Source organism: Pleurodeles waltl, chromosome 10 (assembly GCF_031143425.1).
Source record: "Pleurodeles waltl isolate 20211129_DDA chromosome 10, aPleWal1.hap1.20221129, whole genome shotgun sequence".
Taxonomy (NCBI): Eukaryota; Metazoa; Chordata; class Amphibia; order Caudata; family Salamandridae; genus Pleurodeles; species Pleurodeles waltl.
Window position 1 is genome coordinate 225,438,101 of NC_090449.1, and position 18,504 is coordinate 225,456,604.

The 18,504-nt window shown below is 46.0% G+C and overlaps 1 protein-coding gene across 2 annotated transcripts in view; it reads right to left on the reverse strand.

Annotated features, from left to right (window-relative positions):
- Positions 1 to 18,504, reverse strand: part of SMG1 (SMG1 nonsense mediated mRNA decay associated PI3K related kinase) — a 1,401,298-nt gene that overhangs the window by 631,807 nt on the left and 750,987 nt on the right. For both annotated transcript variants that reach the window (XM_069210224.1, XM_069210223.1), the window contains one exon: positions 18,154 to 18,315. In XM_069210224.1, the coding sequence (XP_069066325.1) occupies positions 18,154 to 18,315 (162 nt within the window). The remainder of the gene's footprint in view (positions 1 to 18,153; positions 18,316 to 18,504) is intronic.

Below are 18,504 nucleotides of genomic sequence, written 5' to 3' on the forward strand. Positions count from 1 at the left end.
TCACCTAACTAGGGAGACCATGGTCCCGAGACCCCTGTCTCCAAGGATAGAACTCACTGGATCTGGATCTTCCACAGGGGAGTCCAGCTTCTCTGGGAACATTGAAGGCAGCCTCAATAAAGAGGACATTCTTTTAGCAAGGATGGACAAAGGGTTAGCTTTGGAGCAACAACTACTAGCTATAGAAAGGGAGAGAGCGTAAATGGACTTGGCACTCATTAATGGTGGCAGCAATATAAATAGTGTCAGAGAGAATACTGATATCCTAAAAATCCCCAAACGGATTTTCTCAAAATATGAAGAAGGTGATGACATCACAAGGTGGGGTAACCGCTTTTGGGAGGGCTTGTGCAGCCAGAAAGTTAAACAGATCTCACTGGGGAGCTCTGCTTTGGGAACTGTTCTATGGTAAATGTAGGGATAGTCTCCTCACACTCTCTGGTAAAGATGCAGAATCATATGACTTCATGAAGGCTACCCCTCATTGAGGGCTTTGGATTCTCCACTGAGGAGTACAGAATTAGGTTCAGGGGGGCTCACAAAACCTCGAGCCAGACCTGGGTTGATTTTGTTGGCTACTCAGTGAAAACATTAGATGGTTGGATAACTTGCAGTGGAGTGCATGATTTTGATGGCCTTTATAATTTGTTTATGGAGGAACACCTGTTAAGTAACTACTTCAATGACAAGTTGCATCAACATCTGGCAGACCTAGGTCCAATTTCTCCCCACGATATGGGAAAGAAGGCAGACCATTGGGTCAAGACTAGGGTGACCAAGACTTCCACAGGGGGTGACCAATCGAAAGGGGTCACAAAGCCTCCCCAGGGGAAGAGTGGTGAGACACCCAAAGAAAAAAGCAAAGAGTCTTCTCAAGGGTCCCAAAAACCTATTCAGGAGTGTGGACCGTAAACTTCTTCACAGTCCACAAATGGGTACAAGGGTAAAAACGTTGACCCCAAGAAGGCCTGGTGTCACAACTGTAAACAGCATGGACACCAAACTGGAGATATGGCCTGTCCCAAGAAAAATCCCACAAGCACTACTCCAATTAGTACTGGAATAGCCAGACTCCAGGTGGGATCAACAGTGTGCCCAGGGCAAATCAGGGTTCACACTGAAGCTACTTTAGTTTCCAAGGGAGGGGTGGATATAGCCACACTGGATGCCTGGCCGCCTAACATGCAAAAATACAGGCAGCAGCTCTTGATAAATGGGACGCAGGTGGAAGCCCTGAGGGATACAGGTGCCAGTGTCACCATGGTGACAGAAACTGGTTTCCCCAGGACAGTTTTTGGCTGGACAAACTTATCCAGTCACCAGTGCTGACAATGTAAATAAGGTCCATCCCATGGCTATGATGACTTTAGAATGGGGAGGGATTGCTGGCCTGAAATAGGTAGTGGTCTCTTCTGCAATCTCAGTGGAATGTTTGCTAGGGAATGATTTTGAATCCTCAGCATGGGCTGAGGTAGAACTCAAAACCCATGCAGCCATGCTGGGTATACCTGAACTGGTGTCTGTGAAAACCAGAGCACAGAGCAGAGCACAGGATGAAAAAGAAGGGCTGGTGCCTGGAATAATGGCCCAACCTTCCAAGAGGGGGAAGGACTGGGGGACCAGCCTCTAAACAGCAAAAGAAACAGGACCTCTCTTCTCAGGAAGATGTCCTATCCCCTGAGGGAACTGAGTCCATGGAGCTGGAACCTTGCCAGGTGGAGCTCTTGGGCCCAGGGGGACCCTCAAGGGAACAGCTGCGCCAGGGACAAAAGACGTGCCCCACTCTTGAAGGCCTGAGACAGCAAGGTGCTGAGCAGGAGAAGGGAGATGTCAGTGGCTCCCACATGGTCTATTGGGAGGATGGACTCCTTTACACTGAGGCCAGAGATCCTAAACCTGGTGCCACTAGGAGAGTGGTAGTGCCTCTGGAGTTTAGAGAGTTTATACTCACTTTGGCCCATGACATCCCCCTAGCCGGGCATTTGGGACAGACCAAGACATGGCGCAGACTTGTGAACCATTTTTATTGGCCCAACATGTCCCAGAAAGTAAAAGGGGTTTGTAGATCCTGTGTCACCTGTCAAGCCAGTGGCAAGACAGGTGGCCACCCCAAAGGCCCCCTCATTCCACTTCCAGGAGTGGGAGTACCCTTTGAGAGGGTTGGTGGGGATATTGTGTAGTCCATTTGAACCACCCACAGCCTGAGGGGATCAGTACATACTGGTAGTAGTGGATCATGCTATCAGATACCCTGAAGCAATTCCCCTTAGGGCAACTACTGGCACTGCAGTAGGCAAAGCCCTAATAGGTATTTTTTACCAGAGTGGGTTTCCACTAAGGAGGTGGTTTCTGACAGAGGTATCAGCTTCATGTCAGATTACCTAGAAGACATGTGGAATGAGTGTGGGGTGACTTACAAATTCACCACACCATACCGTCTACAAACTAATTAACATGTTGAGAGATTCAACAAGACACTGAAGGGCACGATCATGGGGCTCAAGAGAAAACTCAAAAGGAGATGGGATGTCCTCCTGCCATGCTTGCTTTTCACCTTCAGAGACGTGTCTCAGAAAGGAGGAGGGTTTTCTCCCTTTGAATTTCTGTTTGGCCATCATGTAAGGGGACCACTGGCACTTCCTAATGAAGGCTGGGAGAGACCTCTCCATGAGCCTAAACAAGATGTGGTGGGCTATGTGCTTGGCCTCCGCTCTAGGATGGCCGAGTACATTGAAAATGCATCCAAAAACCTTGAGGCCAGCCAACAACTCCAGAAGTTGTGGCATGACTAAAAGGCTGCAAAGGTTGAATTCCATCCAGCGCAGAAAGGCTGGGTTCTGGCACCTGTGGTTCCCAGGGCACTTCAGGGCAGATGGAGGTGCCCTTACCCAGTCCTAGAAAAGAAGAGTCAGGTCACTTAGTGGACCTGGGCACTAGTAGGACACCCAAGAGGGTGATCCATGTTAACCGCCTGAAGCTCTATAATGACAGGGCAGATATAACCATGCTGATGGTTATTGATGAGGATCAGGAAGCAGAGTGTGAACCCCTCCCTGACCTTCTCTCAACTGACCTCAAGGATGGGACAGTAGATGGGCAGAGTGGGTGTCTGAATAGACAACTCCATCAGCAAGCTGACTGCAGGCAAGTCCTACGCAGTATGCTGAGCTCTTCTCTTCGACCCCTGGTCAGACACACCTGTGCATCCACGATGTGGACACCGGAAACAGTTTACCTGTCAAAAACAAATTATACAGACAGTCTGACCAAGTCAAAGAGAGCATTAAAGTGGAAGTCCACAAGATGCTGGAGTTAGGGGTAATAGAGCACTCTGACAGTCCCTGGGCTAGCCCAGTGGCCTTGGTCCCCAAACCTAATACCAAAGATGGCAAGAGAGAGAGGAGGTTCTGTGTGGACTACAGAGGACTCAACTCTGTCACCAAGACAGATGCTCACCCCATACCCAGAGCAGATGAATTGATTGATAGGTTAGGTGTAGCCAAATTTCTATGTAGTACCTTTGACTTAACTGCAGGGTACTGGCAAATCAAAATGGCAGCATTCTATACACCTGACGGGCATTATCAGTTCACTGTGATGCCCTTTGGCTTAAAGAATGCCCCTGCCACCTTCCAAAGGTTGGTGAATCAAGTCCTTGCTGGTTTGGAGTCCTTTACTGCAGCGTATCTAGATGATATTGCTGTCTTAAGCTCCAGGTGGAAGGATCACCTGGCCCACCTGTAGAAGTTTTTGCAGGACTTGCAGACAGCAGGCCTCTCTATCAAAGCATCTAAATAACAGATAGGGCAGGGCACAGTTGTATGCTTGGGCCACCTTGTAGGTGGAGGCCAAATGCAACCTTTACAACCCAAGATTCAGACAATTCTAGACTGGGAAGCTCCAAAAACCCAGACTCAAGTCAGGGAATTCCTTGGGTTGACTGGGTACTACAGGAGGTTTGTGAAGGGATATGGGCCTATTGTGCCTACCCTCACTGAACTGACCTCAAAGAAGATGACAAAGAAGGTAAGCTGTACTTTTGACTGTCAAAATACACTTGACACCCTAAAAGAAGCAATGTGCTCAGCATCAGTTCTAAAAGCTCCAGATTATTCTAGGCAGTTCATTGTGCAGACAGATGCCTCGGAACATGGGATAGGAGCAGTCCTGTCCCAAACCAATGATGATGATGGCCTTGTCCAGCCTGTTGATTTCATTAGCAGGAGGTTACTCCCCAGGGAGCAGCGTTGGATTGCCATTGAGAAGGAGGCCTTTGCTGTGGTTTGGTCCCTGAAAAAGCTGAGGCCATACTTGTTTGGCACTCCCTTTGTTGTTCAAACTGACCACAGATGTCCAAGATGGCTAATGCAAATGAAAGGTGAGAACCCTAAACTTTTTAGGTGGTCCATATCCCTACAGGGAATGGACTTTGTAGTGGAACACAGACCTGGGACTGCCCATGCCAATGCAGATGGCCTTTCCAGGTTCTTCCACTTAGAAAATGAAGACACTCTTGGGAAAGGTTAATCTTGTCTTCTTTCGTTTGGGGGGCAGTGTAGGAAAGAGCCACTGTTGGCATGGTTACCCCCCCACTTTTTGCCTAGTGTTGATGCCAGCTTTGATTGGAAGTGTGCAGAGACCCTGATAACCAGGCCCCAGCACCAGTGTTCTTTACCTAAAACAGTAACTTTGGTTCCACAATTGACACAGCCCTGGCACACAGTTAAGTCCCTTGTAAAAGGTGCCCATGGTACCAAGGGGCCTGTGGCCAGGGAAGGCCTCTTAGGGCTGCAGCATGTATTATGCCACCCTAGGGGACCCCTCACTCAGCACATGCACATTGCCTTGCAGATTGTGTGTTACTGGTGGGGAGAAAAAGACAAAGTCGACACAGCTCCCCTCTCAGGGTGCCATGTCCCCAATCCACTGCCTGTGGCATAGGTAAGTCACCCCTCTAGCAGGCCCTACAGCCCTAAGGCAGGGTGCACTATACCACAGATGAGGGCATAGCTGCATGAGCACTATGCCCCTACAGTGTCTAAGTCCATTCTTAGACATTGTAAGTGCAGTGTGGCCATATAAAGTATATGGGCTGGTAGTTTGTCTTTACGAACTCCACAGCTCCATAATGGCTTTACTGAAGTCTGGGAAGTTTGGTTTCAAACGTCCCTGCTGGCCTGTCAGCTGAATATGGACAGCCAATATTCCTCCTTCTGGCCAGGATCTTCAGGGAGACCTCCAGGGTCTCTCCTTTGCTAGTGGATTGGACACCTTCCTGAACTGCCCATGAATCTCCTCTCTGGTCCCCTAACACCGGAAGTGATCTCCCTGCATAAGATTATTCGGAAAGCTGCAGAGGCATTAGACCCCCAGCCACACATCCCAAAACAAATGCCCTTTCGGAAGTCCTCTTGTCATCTGCTCTAGCAGCGGAGCCCTTGCTCCCTTTTAATTAGGCGATCCTAGAACCTGTCATGGCTACCTGTGAGAAGCACTTTTGGGCTCTGACAGTAAACAGGCTAGTGGTGTGTCATTACAATCCTGCGACATGTGATCCTCCATTCCTCTCCGTTCATCCATCGCCAGGAACCTGTCATACAGGCTTCCTGCTCAGGTCAGTCTAGAGGATTGTTACCGTCAAGCCCTGACGACAGGGATGCAAAACAGCTGGAAGCTTAGGGGAAAATACTTTTTCCATGGGAAGCATGGCCCTCAAATGAATCACTGCAAACAGTCTTCTAGCACATTTCAATCATGCCTTGTGGGATATGGCCCAGATGATGTTCCCTTATGTGCCAGTGGACAAGCAACAGCATTTTCAATAGGTAATACAAGATGGCAAAAATTCCTCCCAGCATACCATAAGATCTGGATTGGATAGGATAACGCTGACTTGATTGCCCAAGCGAAGGGCACCCTGGTCACCATCTGCAGACATATCTGGCTCATGACCTCCAACTTTTCACCGGACATCCAGGTGAACCTAATGGATGGGGATCCCTGTTTGGCGACAAGGCTGATTCTGCTCTGAAGCATTGTAAGACCAGCAATGCCAATTCTTGCACCCTGGGTCTGCAGTTTCCTCCTCCTCCTTAAAGAGACTTAAGTCAGCTTCAATGTTTTTGTAGGATTCTAAAAGGGATTAGTCTACATGAGAGGAATCTCCAAGGTGAAGTAGCCATCAGAAGTATTCTATCTGCATAAAAACACAATGGGCCTAATTACAACTTTGGAGGACTGTGTTAATCCGTCCCAAATGTGACAGATATACCACCTACCGTATTACGAGTCCATTATATCCTATGGAGCTCGTAATACGGTAGGTGGTATATCCGTTACATTTGGGACGGATTAACACCGTCCTCAAAAGCTGTAATAAGGCCCTAAATGTAGAAAGATGGCTCTCTACATGGTACACTAAAATGAAGTAATCTGTGTAGTGTCCAGGCATCCCTTACTGGTTTACAAGGATTGCTTCAAAAATCCCAAGTGCTCTGTTTTGTGATAGTGTGGTCGAGCAGCTTAGGGTAATCAAAGGGGAGTGTTGAGCATTTGCAGTACACACACAGTCAATAACTGGGAAACACTTAATAAAGAAATCTGACACAAATTTATAAAAAATAACACCGATTTTTATATTATTTTAGGCACCAAAATCTTCATGATCAGGTAAGCACGTTTTTAGCATTTCAATAGACAGTACTGTATTTGCGGTAATGTTAACCTATGGGGAAAAACATACCCTGCATAGCACCACTTGCCAATGACTTACAGGACTGTTCTTCAGGACTTAAGGTAAGTAGGGGCCAAAGTCCAAGACCGCACCAAACGGTCACCTCGGTCAGCGCTGGGGTGTTCAGGTGCAGAGGAGCTTTTTGATGTCAGGCATCCCATTGAGCTCAATAGGAAACCTGTAAAAAGATGATAGGCGGAGAATGGGGAGCCAGTCGGTTCTAAACCAATGGGGGGCTTGGGTCTTTAGGATTCCTGGAGCCCGGATGCACTGTTGGTTGATCTGGACTCGAGCTGTGGAGCTCATGTGTAGTGGTCTTTAGACCAGTGAATCGGGTGCAGAGGTGCTTTGAGGTGTCAGGTCGTGGCGGTCAGAGACATGCTTCATGTAACGACATGGACATGGGGACACAACAGGAAAGCTGGGTCACTCTGTGTTATCTGGCCGTTCTCTGTAGGGTTGGTGTGCAGACTGGACCATCAATTCTTGGCTCTGACCGATCCCCCGTGTATTAGTGCTGAGATGCTCGAGAGGAGCGGGCGGTCGTCTAGTGTCTCTTTACTCATTAGGGAGACGAGGCTGACCTCTGGGGAGCACGAAATGCCTTCTCCTGGATGGATGCTGTGTTAGTGGGACCGGGGTGCAGCAGTTCCATAAACCAGAGTTTTAGTTTCAGTGCTTGCAGGATACAGGGACATAGCTCTGCTACTCCATTGGAGATGCTGGCTGTTTTGAGAAGTGCTGGCAGCCCTCCCTGGCTTTTGGAGGCTGAACAGCTGCATGATGAGTCGTCAATGCTGGGGACAACAGGCAGTCCGTCAGCGTTGGCGGCAAGTCAGCTGCTGCTCCTCAGTTTTGTGACTCTTTGGTGCCCGTCTTCTTGAGTCAGTCGGAACTGCCTCTCTGATGCCAGGGGTGCCTAAATACTAGAATTAGGGGCATTAAGGGAAGTGAAGAGCAGTAACCAATGGCCTACTTACCTTTGGGGTCACTACACCCCATATATGACTACTTCCTACGGAGAGTGGGCATAACCCTGTCCCAGAGTTCCTAATTCGCCCATCACCATGATGGTGAAATGGTCTTATAGTGGGGCACATCAGGCAACTTACCGTAGGGGTGTGTCTAACCTGGATGTGCTCCGGGGCTCCTTGCATAGCTAATTTCCTGCCTGGTGCCAAATGCGCCTCAGGGCAGGGGGTGGCACCTCCCAGGTCTGGGGGAAGCAGAGTTGTACATCAAAGGCAGCAGGAACTTTGAAGTCCCTGGCCTTGGTATGCAGATTTACTAGAAATCCTGCTTGAAGAGGTGCAAACACCTCCTACCAGAGCAGACATTGTTCCCGCCTTCTGATTGCATGGCTCTTATCTCCTGGCGGGTCAGAAGCGCATCTGTGGTGGAAGACTAGACTGTACCAGTCAAACAGCAGTAGAGTAAAAGTATGTTTCAGAGGGTACCTCTAATCGTGCACTTTTTAATAAATCCATCACAGGAATCAGTGTGGGTTTATTAATAATAGGTGTTAGAAAACAAACACCTTTGTTTCAGTGAAGCCATCAAGAAGTTGGGAAACTCTTAATCACCAGCGTCCAGTACACATACTTAAGCTGACTTCCCTGTTCCCTTGCAATTTATAAAAATTGACTGACATCACAGGGACATATCTGCTTGTGCAGATATGTCCACACATATAATATAACGCACACTTAGGGCTGCAAGGCCTACTGTAGGGGTGACTTACATATATTGAATGCAGTGTCTGCAGGCATGACACACAGGGGGTGTGCCATGTCATGCTTTCCCTTTTGTCTGCACCATTTCAATCAGCTTACAATGGAAGTTTGCATGAGTGTGGTGAGGGGCCCCTTAGGGTGGCAGAATACATGCTGCAACGTTTAAAGACCTTCTTTAGTACATATACCCTATGTACCAGGAATACCATTTACCAGGGACTTACAAGAATGCTAAACGTCATCCCAATTGGGGAACAGATGTACAGTTTAAGGGAAAGAGATCTGGCACTGGGGAAGTGGTTAGCAGAAACCCAGTGCACTTCTGTCAAAACTGCAACAAATACCAAGCAAAAAGTGGGGGTGACCATGTAAAAAAGGGGCCCTTTCCTACACTAAAGATCTACAATAGTCCTCTGCAGATACCTTTTCTTCTATATATACCATAAGTATTCCAAGTCATTTATTCTGATTTTCAGAACGTAATTGCCACATCAGGATGACAATTTAGTAATTGGAAAGATCAAGTAATTGGAATAGTCATGTTTCAGAGCAGTTAAGCAGTCAAAAGCTGCTAGGAAAAGAGTTCAGAACTATTGCTCCTTGTACTGGGTGAGTCTTATCACACTCCAGATTATCACGTAGGTCCCGAAATTAGAGCAAGATGTAGCTTGGTGGCTGCGTAGAAACTAATGCTCCCTCTTTCTTTCCATTTTCTTAAGCTACCTCTGGTTCCCATAAACTGAGCAGCATTGGGCTTCAATCCCAAATGTTCTCTCACTTCATGTCATGCAGTTACTTGTATCATTGCCTTGCTGCACCTCTGCTCCCGGCCGACCCAGTGCCACCTGGTGTAACCTCCTGTTGGGTTTCTGATCAGTGCCCATTTCTTACCTTTACTCCCTGAGCTTGACCTCTAAAGTCGTTTTTAACCCATTGTTTGCTGAACCTTGTTTTTCCTCCATAGGTTAACATTGAGAGGACTCTAAAAATTACACTAAGATTTGATTTCTGAAACAGCAAAGTATTTAAGCTTAAAAGTCTACTTACATGATTACGAAGTTCTTGCGTTTGAAACATACACCTCCATGGCTAACCAGAGTGTGTTTAGGAGACTGCTTAATCTGCTTTGTGGTTTAAACTGTGTTTGGAAGTGTATGCACCACTTGTTTTTGGCTTGAAAAAGTGATACATTAGTATGTGACAAGCAGTATTTCAGTGGTTTCAAAATTGTCCCTTACCTGAAAAGTAACATTTGCTTGCTTGTAAGTGTGGTTTGTCAACTGTCTGTATGCAAGGAGATTCTGAAAGGAGGAGCACGTCCCTCCTCCCTTCCACAGCAGCCTGGGCTTAAGGTAACTTGCCCCTTATATACGTTTCTATTGGTTGTTACATTTGTTTTCGTGATTGGTTGTTGAGGCTTCTATTTCTATTAGCTTAGAGTTTGTATTCCGATAGGCTCTTGGGCTAGGGTTTCTTACTGGAGTAAAAGTCTAGGGTTTGTATTCTGATTGGTGCTAGGGTTCCAATTGGACTAAGGGTTATTGTTTTGATTGGCTTTCAGGGCTAGGGTTCCGATTGGTCAGTGGGGCTACAGTTGGTACTGGACTAACGTTTAGGGTTACAGTTCTTATTGGCTGTTAGGGCTAGTTGTGATTAGTTAATAGGGCCAGGTCTCCCATTGGCTCTAGGGTTTGGGATTAGGAATCTGATTGGCTAGGATTAAGGCAAGGTTTTCCATTGGCCAACAGGGCTATTTAAGCCTACGTCTCAGGGTGTCTAGACTAAGGGCGGAGACACAAAGGCAGTTGTCTGTTGGGGACTGGTCGGGCCAGAAATGCTTCGCAAGTTTCCCTTTTCAAGCAACCACCATAATTTCTCCACATCCTCCAACATCCAAACATATCATCAGGGAAGGCATTCTACTTACGTACCACAAACCAACCTCATACAGATTTCAATGTCTCAACACCCACTACATAACCACACAAACCACATCTATACACCATTCTACCCCAAGTACAACACCATGGCAGGGATCATACACGCAGCGTGGTGTGATCAAAAGTTTACCAGGAGATTGCCCAAATATGAAGGGAGAATGATGTATTGAGAACTTGGAATCACAGACTACGGAGGTCTCGAGAGTGATACCGAACTCTTTGATTAGTCATGAAATAAGGACAGGATGTTCTTTAACTCCAACGTGCATCTAGTGTCTACTGTAGAGCCCTGATGAAGTCATTGGGTTACATCCCAGACCAAACTCGTGTTGGCTGGAGTTTGATCTGAAGATGAACAAGGAAATAAAAAACTGAAGATTACAATACAGTGATGGACATTCTAGGACGTATGCCTTAATTTGTAATATTGTTTTTCAGCAGTCAGTGATTGTTGATGTAAGTTTTTTTTTTTTATGTGTTCCCTGTTAAGAGCACCATTTGGCAATTACATTTTTGGGGTGAATTACATAGTGTAATTTAGAACAAAACTTGCACGACCTTGAGCGCCATTTTCCCTCTTAAACCACCCACTTGTGAAATACAACATTATAGCACCCTCATTCTCACAAAACTCTATCCTATACCACTAAAACATCCACAATTACAAACACAACGCAAACCCACCTTATAAAAACTATAATGCATTCAGACACACACTCCCTGTTCATACAAACACCAGCTCTTTCCTCTTACTCAAAAATATCTTTTTATCATGACAAAACCTATACTCAGCCTTCCATCACACCATCCACAAACACTCTCCTCCTCTTTTACTAATTACACACAACTACATATTCCTTACTCTAATCTAGCACACACATTAGCTGTTCCAGTGATCAAATCTAACACAATCATAACTCTTGTCCATCCCCTCTTACTCACAACATACACTCTTCTTCAAAACACATCACCACCCACTATACTTTTCAAACACTCACCAGCAGTAATTCGCAAACAAATCCTTCACAAAAAAAACTACATTCATACGTCATTTCACTACTCCACAAAAACAACACACACCCCTTCACAAAAAAAAAAAAAAAACAACTTTCAAAATACTTTCCACCACACCTACTCCCACCCTCCGAACTACACAAATACAAATCCAAAACCAACTTTACTCTGAAACTCACATCTTCCACAAACACCCCAACACGGCAACATTCATTTACCTGCCTCTTACACATTGCACAATATAGAGCCTTAAAATATGACCCACATTCCCCCACCACCCCTACCCCATACTCCTTCCATCCTAAACAGATGGAAACAAAATATACAATATGCCACTACTCACAATTTTGCATCTCTAGGTCTATTACACAACAAGGCTACTCTACAAAAACACCACAACTCATCACCTCACTCTCAACCACCATCTCCACCACCAACAAACACAGACCCAACAAAATGCCTTCTAAGCCTGCTGGACGAGGAACAAGAGATAGAAAAACAACACTATTGTGACCCTCATACAGTTAATATCAACACTAATCACACCTGCTAAAAGTTCAGAATATACTGATAATTCCTCTACAAAACAAAATCACAGCACCAACACACAGTCTCTAAACTGCCTACTCAAATGCTCGAACACTTTCTGAAAACAAGTAACACATCTACGACCTACTCCCTAACACACAACCAGGCTTAATCTTCATAACCAAATCATGTTTGGGAGATGACATGGCCCCAGTGTTGCATGAAGCCGTTCTTCCATCAAACCATCACACAAAACTGAATAGGCAAAAAAGAAGGTGGGCTAACTGTTATATTCAAATAAGCAATACATCTCAGCAAAACAGACACCATTTCCATGCAACGTTGTGAGGCCTTCCTCACCATATGCAACCCTACACCAACTCCCTCCTGTAACTTCCTTCTCCCATACAGACCACCACCTAGCAATGTTTCATCCCCAGACACATTTCTAGAAGCAGTTTCAAACCTTCTAACACTGTACTCCAACCTATGCATTCTAGAGGACCTAAACATTTGGTTTGACACACCCAATATGACCCATCCAAAAGCTATCTTCATTGGCCTAGTCACACTGAACCTACATCAGATTGTACACAATCACACACATTGCTGGACACATTTTAGATGTTGCTTTTGCAAACCCTGAACTAGTTACAGTTCAAAGCATCCCACCAGTCACATGGTCAGAGAATCATATGGTAACTTTCCAACATAAAACACCACACATCAACGCATCCAAGACCACCTTACAAACATCCACTGATTGACCATGGAACAATCTCAATTTTGAACACTTAGAAACACAACTAAGAGCCAACACAGACCTAGAAACAATAAATGCTCGTACAAAAAAACAAAAACTTAGCAAGTGGCTACAGGAAGCTTTCAATATTCTAATACTACTAAGAAAAACAAACCAGGACAAAAGAAAACAAGCACCTTGGAGAAAAACAGAACTAAAAAAGATAAAACAATAAATCAGAAGGCTGCAATGAACCTGGCTCAAATCAAACGTTCAAGACAAACTTTACCTACACAAACCTAACAGAATATACAAATCAACTATCAAAAAAGCTTTAAAAAGGTACTAAGAATTTAAAATGCTATATCTTCAAATAAAGAATTTTATAAAATTCTCAAAGAAGTTTGAAAACATTAATGCATGGAAGGAACTCATCCCATTAATCAAGATTCCATAAACTGGCAAATCATTACACAACCAAGGCAGACACACTGGACTCCTATTTAAAACAAACGAAAACCACCAGCACCAAAACGTTTCCAAAATTTCCCTCCAAGAATAAGTCTGCACTCCTTCACACAAATATCACAAAGTGAATTTATGGATTTGGTCAAAGCAGCCAAGCCTTACAGCTGCCCTTCTGACCCTTGTCGACCCCACATCTTCAAGAATATTATTTTATCTACCTCTGCTGCCTCACCAGTAAGAAGAATCATCAATAATTCTTTAACTATAGGAGTCTTTCCTGAAGATCTTAAAAAGGCATAAATACACCCATTATTAAAGAAACCAAACCTGGGCCTGCATAACCACAATAACTACAGAACAATTACAAATGGTTCTTTCCTGGGTAAACTGATAGAAAAGGAAGCTTTCGCCAAGATGTCACAATTTATTGAAGGTAACGCCATACTTTCAGACTACTAAACTGGAATCTTCCCAGGAAGAGGCACTGAACCTGCCCTTATCGCCATGTGGGATATCTTAAAAACATGACAGTCCGCAATGGAGTTGATGTACTACTTTTCCTGGACCTCTCAGTTGCCTTTGACACAGTTGACCACGACACACTAATATAAAGACTCTACAAAGCCGGCATTGAGGGGACTCTTCTCAACCGGAACACATACTACCTTCAAAACAGAATTGATGTCATCCATACTCTTCTCGTCCAAACCCTACTGCACAAAAGCAGGGGTCCTTCAAGGCTCAATCATCCCACCCATGCTTTTAAACATCTACATGATGTAATTACCGACAATGAGTAGGCACCTTAAGATGGTTTCTCTGTTCACTTGAAGTAACTTGCAATAGAAGTACAAGTTACTAACCTTTGATAGCAATATATCTGGTAGACAGATATTCTAGTTGCAGATTCCTTACCTTTGAATTTCCCCAGGCCTCAGACTGGATCCGGGGATTTATTTCTTCGAGCAGTACCCCTGCGCGCCATTAGGTGGCATCTGTCGACTCCGTGGGCGTCGTCGCCGTGATGACATCACGGTCATCTATAGCTGCCACCCCAGCATGCTGACGTCAGTTTCTTTTCACGACTTTCCACGCTAGTAGTGCGGAACCATGAAGAACACTGAGAATGGTGTGCCAAAACTAGGGCCCCTAGAGGGAAGTCTCTGTCCAAAGAAAATCAGTTCGCAGTGCGGGGAGGATGGGCGGCTAGGTAAGGAATCTGCAACTAGAATAGGTCTCTACCAGATATATTGTTACCGAAGGTAAGTAACTTGTACATCTAATAGAGACTTCTAGTTGCAGATTCCTTACCTTAGAATAGATACTGAGCAATACCTTCCCCGGTGGTGGGTTTGCGAACTAAGATCACACCAAAAAGGCGTGCAGGACCGAACTAAAAAATTGCCATCCCTGCGGACCTGACTGTCTAAGTGAACATATGTAAGGGTGCTCACGTTGTGGCCAGACAGATATCCAGGACTGGAACTCCGCTTACTAACACTGTGGTAGCAGCAGTTGCTCTGGTTGAATACGTGCACAAATACTCAGGGGGTTGCTTTGTGGCAAAAGCGTAGTCACATCACGGACTACCCATCATGAGATAGTCCTCTTCTGCACCGGCTTCCCTTTCTTCGCACCCACATATCCCACAAAGAGTTGATAGTCCACCCAGAATTCTTTGGTACGATATAGATAGAACGCCAACGTTCTTTTTGGATCTAGATTGTGGAGTCTCTCCTCCTCAGAGGGATGTGGCGGGTGCGTAAAATGTAGGCAGGGTGAATAGACTGGCCTACGTGAAAAGGTGTAACCACTTTGGGAAGAAAGGAAGCCCTGGTATGAAGCACCACTTCGTCAGGATGCACTGCTAGAAATGGTGGCTTTGAAGAAAGAGCCTGAAGCTCACTTCGTGTGTGAGCAGAGGTGAAGGCAATCAAGAAAGCTGTGTTAACGGTTAAGAGCCGTAAAGGACATTTGTGGAGCGGTTCAAAAGGGGCACACATGAGTTATGTGAGGACCAAGTTCAAATACCACTGGGGCATGATGAACGGGACAAGAGGAAACATATGAATGAGGCCTTTAAGAAACCTCTCCACAATGGGAGATTTGAAGAAATAAAGTTGGGCTGGTAGCCTTAAGAAGGCAGAGATGGCAGACAAATAACAATTGAGGGTGCCCAGAGCAGAGCCCTGCTGGGCAAGAGAGAATAAAGAGGAGAACCTCTGAGAGAGGTGCAGAGAGGGGATCAACAGATTTGTTGATACACCATGCCACAAATTTCTTCCAACGACAGGCGTATACCGTTTTGGTGGAGGGTTGCCTGCCTGCCAAGACGACATTACAGTCTTCGGGTGGAAGGTCAAAAGCCGTCAGCTGTCGCTGCTCAATCTCCACGCAAGGAGGTGAAGACTGGACAGGTTTGGGTGGATAACCGTCCCCTGTTGTTGTGACAGAAGATCCTCTTGAAGGGGCAGTCTGATTGGAGGATTGATGGCCATGCTCAAAAGCTCAGGATACCAGATCCTTCGTGCCCAGTCCAGAGCCACCAAGATTACTTGGGCCCAGTCTTGCCTGATCTTCTTCAGAACTCTGGGCAGAAGTGGTATTGCCGGGAAGGCGTACAGGAGGCCTGTGTTCCACTCGTGATGAAAAGAGTCACCGAGCGAGTGATGCCTTGGAAACTCCAAGGCACAAAACAGCTGACATTGAGGGTTCACTGCGGAGGCTAACAGATCTAACTAAGGCTCTCCCCACTGCTGAAAGAGACCTTGCATCACCTTCGGATGGAGACACCATTTGTGATCGACTACGCATCGCGGTCTGAATTAGTCTGCTCTGACGTTCAGAGAGCCAGTCAGATGTTGAACCACCAGGGAAATGCCCTGGCGTTCCAGCCATGTCCACAAGCAAACAGCCTCTTGACAAAGGGTCCACGACCCCACGCCGCCCTGCTTGTTGCAATACTACATGGTGGTGGTGTTGTCGGTGAACATCTGCACTACTTTCCCCTTTGAGAGGGGGAAGAAATGCTTTCAATGCAAGTTGGCTTGCCCAGAGCTCCAAAAGGTTGATGTGGAGCACAGACTCCGCCGTAGACTAGAGGTCTATGATCTCCGCCTCTCCCATGTGGCCACAACATCCCAGGAGTGATGCATCAGTCACTATTGTGAAAGCTGGTGGGGGAAGAGAGAGGGATCTACCATTGACACAATCTGGATTCGACAACAATCAGTGCAGGTCCTTCGCCAGTCCTCCGAGATCTGAACCTTATCAGAGAGATTTCCCCTAATGCTGCGCCCACTGGAACATCATGTGCCACTTCAGAGCCTGCATGAGCCAAAAGGCATGTTAGACCAGCAGGCTGCAAGAGGCCATGAGGCCCAGCAGCCTCAGAGTCATTCTCACCGAAATCCAGGATAGAGGATGAAACATCGGTATCCTAGCCCGAATATCCCGGACTCGGTTTGTGGGAGGATAAGCCCAAAACTGCACTGTGTCCAGAACAGCTCAGGTGAAAGGGAGTGTCTGAGAGGGAGTCAGGTGTGACTTTGGCACATTGTAAGTGAACCCCAGTGAATGCAAAAGGTTCGCCGTAGTCTGGAGGTGGGATTCAACTTTGGGTGGCGTGTCTGCCTTCAACAGCCAGTTGTCGAGGTAGGGGAAGACTAGGACCCATAACCTGCGCAGATGAGCTGCAACTACTACCATGAATTTCGTGAACACCCAAGGAGCACTGGTAAGGCCAAAGGGGAGCACGGTGAACTGAAAGTGCCCCTGACCTACCACGAATCGTAGGTAACGTCTGTGGGCCGGCAGGACGGGAATATAGAAATAGGCATCCTGCAAGTCCAATGCAACCATCCAGTCTCCAGCATAAAAAAGCCAGACATCCTCAACCAGGCAGGGCGTCTCATTGCCACCGTCGATGCAATCGATCTGCCTAGTGAGTGGGTCCTATCCAGTCCACAATGGATCATGAACTTGGCTGCGTCTCTCCCATCTGTCATGGCTTGGGAGAGAAAGTTCCGGGCCTCTTCCGGAACATGAGGCGGCACTTGCACAACCGTATTCCAGAGAGTATGGGTATAGCGGCCCAAAAGGCATGTGGTGTTCACGGACCGCAGCCTGTGTCCTCAAAGCCTGTGTGTGCATGGCTGGCAATCAGAGTACAACTTTGGGTCGCGCTCCAAACACCACAGGCATGTGACATGCTCCACAGGACTTAAAACCTTTCTTGCGTCTTGAAACACCAGGAGGTGAACCTCAAAAATGGCCGGCAAAAAGTTCAGTCATAAAATGTCTCAGGGGTAGCTCTTCTCTCAGATCAGCCCTGGTGGGCGCAGAAAGAGATGAACTGACGTCCATATAGTACAGAGATGTCATTTATGGCGCAGATGACGCAGATAGATGTAGAGCCATTTGAAGTAACCTTTGCGCAGGGGTACTGCTCACAAAAAAAATCTCCCTGATACCATCTGACGCATGAGTGGAATTCAAACGTAAGGAATCTGCAGCTAGTAGTCTATCATACTAACTGTATGAAATCAAACTTGGCACAAGTGGTTTGTCATTCTGAATACAGCATTAATGAGTTCTACCATACAAAGTCCAACATGCAACTGATTCTAACAAAAAGCACTGATTTAAACATTGGAGGCAAGTCCAAAGTTGACCTAGTAGAGAACAGCCTAGTAGCCCAACAGTAAGGAATGACTTAGTCAGAGAAAACAGGTAAGGACAATTGACTACAAAGCAGGGTATCACCTGGCAGTCGCTGCCAAAGGTAATGAAGAGGCTAGACCAATGAGAATACATAAATGATTACACAAAAATTGCCAAAGATGTCTTCTGCGTCCAAATTCAGAGTTAATATGTAGTTTGTCTGTGTCACATAAAATATTAATCAACAGTAATATATAAAACAAAATATTCAGTATAATTTATTTTCACCACTTCACACTAGCAACAGTGTTGACTCATATGGAATTTACTTACCAGAGGACTGGGATTCGCTGCTGAGTGATATCGTACCAACAATTGCTGGATACAAAATTAGATGTGGAGAATCATGAGCGACCCTGCACAACAAATTGCAAATGCTTTGGCGAACATACACTTCAGGGTGATTTAGACGAGAGAAGAGTTGTGGGATAATACCTGGTGGAATAAAGAGACAACTGAAAGTACTGACACAATCTTTGGAAGTATTCTGATAATCTGAAAGAATAAGATTTTAACCAAAGAATGACTACGGGGGGGGGGATCATCATGATTTTGAGAATGCAGTCTCTTAGAGCAGTGTTAATGAACAATTAAATAGCAAACATGGCAGCCCACTCCACCCAT